Raw genomic sequence first — 5,659 nt, forward strand, 5'->3', positions numbered from 1 at the left:
GAAAGTTTAACATTTGTGGAACAAACTAGATATCATTCTTTACTTGTGGTTAAAGAAAGTTTAACATTTGTGGAACAAACTAGATATCATTCTTTACTTGTGGTTAAAGACAGTTTAACATTTGTGGAACAAACCAGATATCATTCTGTAATTGTGGTTAAAGACAGTTTAACATTTGTGGAACAAACTAGACATCATTCTGTAATTGTGCTTAAAGACAGTGTAACTTTTGTGGAACAAACTAGATATCATTCTTTAGTTGTGGTTAAAGACAGTTTAACATTTGTGGAACAAACTAGATATCATTCTTTACTTGTGGTTAAAGACAGTTTAAGATTTGTGGAACAAACTAGATATCATTATTTAATTGGGGTTAAAGACAGTTTAAAAATGTTAGTGTTTCTTTTATCTACAGCTATAATCAGAATTCGACATGAGATAACGATCTTAGTAGCCTCACCTTTTGTTTGTTTCCCTTTCAGCCTCCGGAGAAGCCTGTGAGGAGGCAGCCTTCTACTATTCATCAAAATGTCTCTTCACTTGGAGCAATGAGAGTTGGAGAAAAGGTTATGACTTGGAACTGGAATATTGAATCTGAGGGTTGTAATTTAGGAAGTTTACTGTTGCTATAGTTAACAAGGATCGTTTTAGATTGTTCTTCTCTCAGATGGTGTCTAGAACACCAGACTCGTAATCTGCGGGTTGCGGGTTCGAATCATATCACCGAACATGCTCGCCTCTTTCAGCCCTGGAGGCGTTATAATGTGACGGTCAATCTTACTATTCCTTTGTAAAAATTACCCCCAGAATCGGTGGTGGATGTTGTTAATTAGTTGCCTTTCCTCTAGTCTATCACATAAAAATCAAGGATGGATAACACAGGTAGTTAACTGTGTAGGAAAGTACGCGGAGCGGTTGATGAAAAGAGATAAAAGGAAGTATTTTGTAGATGAAACCACCAGTGAGTTAACTACAGATATATACATATATACTGTTGGGGATACAGCGTTTCGAGGAATGCCCTTCTTCAAGTATCACTAACTGAACAGTAAATACGTAAACGAAAACGTTCTAAATCGAAGGTTGCGTGACGTGACAATGTAACAAATATACGTGTATAACAATGTTTACAAACGCTTGAAACAATAGGAAGTTATATACATACAAGCGTACATACAACTATATATACATACAAATGTATATAGAAATACATATATACACACATGCGTACGCACGCAAACACATACATTTATGAATATATGTATGCAATATACGTTTTTAAAATAAGTGAAAATCTAGTACTTGGAGTTTGGTAAAAGTAAATATAGGATTGATGGAAAAACTTATAAGAAAGAACATAACGATTAAAAATAAATAGATACATAATTTACTTTATAAAACCTTTTAAAAGAGGATAAAACTAAAGTGAGAAATATTACAAAAAGCTAAAACGTTCATTTATCCCATCAGGGTAAATAGTTCTCAGGTCAAACATTATTGAACATTATAAAGCTTTGTTTGATTAAATGCTTTTTATTTCTCGCATCACAGCTTTTGTCTACTTATTGAATAATTTGCTGAAAAAAATACTGATCTATACATTGCAAATCTAAGTTTTCACCGTGCAACGCCGGGTAACTCAGCTAGTATATATATGTGTGTGTGTGTGTGTAGTTAACTTCTTGTTGTCTTCGGTGGTTTGACCTACAACATACTTCATTTTAGCACAGATAGCTTTCGAGTATCTTTGTGCGATTTTCAGCAAAGAATCATAGAGGTGTTCAATAAATTAAAATAAGAGATTTTAAAAAACACCTTTTTTTATTTCGCACCTTTCATAGTTCAAGATGATTCGATTAGTAAAATGGAGATAAAAGAGTATCTTCAAAACAGGATAAGAAGTAAAACATATATTATTCAACACTGTTTTAAGTTCATTAAAGTAGTTAAGCACGATAAGACTATCGCATATGAATACATATCACTTCACTGATTGCTGTTGTAAAATTATATTATATAAACTTCTAGTTCATGAGATGATATGTCGATTCAACAGTCTATGTAAGATGTTATGTAAATTCAACAGTTCATGAGATGTGTAGATCCAACAATTCACAAGATGTGTAGATCCAACAGTCCATGAGATGTTATGTAGATCCAACAGTTCATGAGATGTTATGTAGATCCAACAGTTCATGAAATATTATGTAGATTCAACATGAGATGTTATGTGGATTCAACAGTTCATGAGATGTTATGTGGATTCAACAGTTCATGAGATGTTATGTGGATTCAACAGTTCATGAGATGTTATGTAGATTCAACAGTTTATGAAATGTTTCGTGGATTTAACAGTTCATGATATATTATATTGATTCAACAGCTGGAGCAACAAGTGTAGGAGTTGCTCAGAATGGGAAACAAATCAACTAAACAGTTGCAGTTTTGTATCAAGGGAAAACCTGAACACAACAGGAGAACTTGTTTGAGGTCAGTTTCTGGATATTACGAGGGATATAAAAACTGCGAAACACATCAGTTAATATGTGGTAGCACATTTAAGCGGACGGGGGAAAAGTTAGAGACTTCTATGGGGGCGGTGAGGTTCTGTGGCTTAGGAAATAGTCCAGAAAGATGGTGACTGACTGTTGCTGGTTGAGTGAAACTTTAGGTAGAGTGGACATGAGAACTTTAATAGACTCCAACTGCCTGTTGAAAAAAAAAGGGGACGGCGTTTCGATATAAAAGCCGAAATGCCGTCCCCTTTTCTTTCAATAAGTTGCAGTCCATTAATGTTCTCAAACTCCCTATGATGACTGTTGTATTCATGTTCAAACAGTGTTTCTGGTTAATATTAGAGAAACATAAAGAATTTGTTCAGACTTGACTATAAAATATCTGAATTTCCTTTCTGGCCTCGAAATGGTTAAAAATCTACAGTCAAAAATTATAAAACACTTCATAAGTCTCCAAAGCCTGGAAAAATTACGACATCGTGTAAAACATTCCCCATCTAAGCTTCTACCCAATTAGGAACCGGTATTCTCAAAAACGTTGGCATAACAAACTCGTGGAGAAAAAAGGAAAGCTTTGCTGACACAGATTTTCCTCGTTTCTAATGTTCAATGCCGAACTCTACACCGAATTAATGAATTACTACCTACATTCGTCGGACGTAAAGTCTTTACTTTTCGTTGAACAGGATTAATTGTGAAGTTTTCATACCATTTCTGGCTGAAAAGATGAGTGTGGCTAGTTTTAAGTATTTTTTCCTCTGTTTGTTCTTTTGTTATGTAAGCAGATGGGAATATTTTGCGAATGCAATTAAGATAGGTAGTCAAAGAAAGCATTTTTTTGAAATTAACTCTACGGCTAAAACTTTTGAAGTGTCACAGTCTCAGACTCTCATCCCAGAATCGTCAGCAGATTCGACTGAATTATTTTCTACGAGAGAATCCACAGAGTCAACAGTACAGAGATCAACAGAAACAATCAGTTTTGTCAAAAATTCAGTAACCTATGAAAACACAACGAATATTATGCCAACAAAATCTATCCCTGAATTATGGTTGCAAGCCGAAAAAAACAGCAAAGAGCTAATAACCTCTCTATATCGCAGTATTCTACCTGATCTCGTACGCAGAAGCGGAGAAATGAAAATAACTGACCAGTGCATGTCCAGTCTACTGAAGCTGATATTTGGTATTAAAAGACTCAAAAGCTGGTCCATAAGAAGTAAGTTTATAAACTACTATTTATTAACATTAAAAAACGTTTTGGTAAAAATCATTCTTGCAAGTGAAATCTATCACGTTTTAATTGTCAATGGAACAATTGTAAGTTTATATCAAGAACTACTGATAATTATTTTTATTAAGGAAAAAAAATATAACACTGAAAGTTTAATACTCGATTTACCGATAAAGCTCATGAAACCTATTTAAATAAAGTTTTCAAAACTATTTATACCCCAAGTTGCTTTGTTGGTTAGAGGGGTTTTATAATAAATATGTCATATTGAAAATGTAAACAAAAATACCATCAATATTGCAATTAATCCAACTGATTACTTATGGGGACCCTTGTGTATTTTACACGGACAGTTTAACCTTCAAATTACCCATTTGCTTATATATCGATCACTACCGGCAGGGTCCACATAATACATCATATTGAGTAATGTATGTTTACCGGCGGGGTCCACATAATACATCATATTGAGTAATGTATGTTTACCGGCGGGGTCCACATAATACATTATATTGAGTAATGATCACTACCGGCGGGGTCCACATAGTACATCATATTGGGTAATGTATGTTTACCGGCGGGGTCCACATAATACATTATATTGAGTAATGTATGTTTACCGGCGGGGTCCACATAGTACATCATATTGAGTAATGTATGTTTACCGGCGGGGTCCACATAATACATTATATTGAGTAATGTATGTTTTTCCTGTTATAGAACTAAACGTAAATAACTGACTAAACAATTGGGTGAAATTACTTTTCATACTACTAAGAAATGAGAAGTATTTTACAAAGTAGAATCATTTTCAACTACAAAAATAATCTCTATCAATTGTGGAGGTAATTATAACTTTTTTAAATAAATAATTGATGAGAGCAGTTATAATTTATCATATTCAACAGGAATATGAACCAATACTGGCAATTTAGACTTTCGGTATCTGTGACGTAAGAAACAATTGAAGTGAATGTCACATGTTGCTAAGCATTGTCTCCGAAATCTTCGTCATCTTATAACGTCATACACAATAATATTCAACGTAATAATACACACACATACAAAATTTAAAGAGTCACTGTTACAAAGGTTTAAGTTAGATTATAAGAAATGATGTCTGGGTCAAACATGAGTACTAAGAGAAAGACCATGTTTGGGGTGGTAGTTGCCGGGATTTGAATTTGAATCTACTTGTTATAAAGCCTGGTGTTCTATTTATTGATACGATATTACAACTTGAATTAACTTATTCCTTGAACACTTCCAAGAGGAGTAATTAAGTGATATCTAACTTTTTCTGACTTCTATGTTAGGTTGACTGAGTGTGTTATCAGTTAGGAAGATATATAAAGCAATATGTTCATGTGCTGTTCATACGATATCATTTTATTTTCGAACCCCCACCCCATTTTATTGTATGATCTTCTCTGTCATGACAGGCTATTGCAGATAAAGTGTCTTCTCAGATCGTAAGTGACCAATATGTCAGTGCTAAGCTAAGAAATATATGCTATTTCTAGTACTATGGAATTTATACTAGTGTTTCGGAGTTAAAACCTGTTGAATGTTTAAATGAATACTAAATGTTACATTTTTTTAAACTCTTTGGTAAGACTTCATCCATCTAAGTCAGATTCGAAAGCTCAAACGAAAAATATAAAAGAAATTAAAACGTCACAAAATATTAATCTCCTTAATTAACAAAAACGACAAAAATTATCCTGTTTTGAAAAGTTAGGTCAAGCATTGCTGCAGCTGTTAATTTTGCCATTTGATCAGTTAGTCCAAGTTATTTCCTTCACATGTAAAGATATAATCCAGTTAGTCCAGGTTATTTCCTTCACAGGTAAAGATATAATCCAGTTAGTCCAGGTTATTTCCTTCACAGGTAAAGATATAATCCAGT

The 5,659-nt window shown here is 33.6% G+C and overlaps 1 protein-coding gene across 1 annotated transcript in view; it reads left to right on the forward strand.

Moving 5' to 3' along the window:
- Positions 1–5,659, forward strand: part of LOC106457843 (nose resistant to fluoxetine protein 6-like) — an 85,810-nt gene that overhangs the window by 72,641 nt on the left and 7,510 nt on the right. The window contains exon 16 of the mRNA XM_022383892.1: positions 3,302–3,735. Within this exon, the coding sequence (XP_022239600.1) occupies positions 3,302–3,735 (434 nt within the window). The remainder of the gene's footprint in view (positions 1–3,301; positions 3,736–5,659) is intronic.

Source organism: Limulus polyphemus, unplaced genomic scaffold, assembly GCF_000517525.1.
Source record: "Limulus polyphemus unplaced genomic scaffold, Limulus_polyphemus-2.1.2 Scaffold381, whole genome shotgun sequence".
NCBI classification, from domain to species: Eukaryota; Metazoa; Arthropoda; class Merostomata; order Xiphosura; family Limulidae; genus Limulus; species Limulus polyphemus.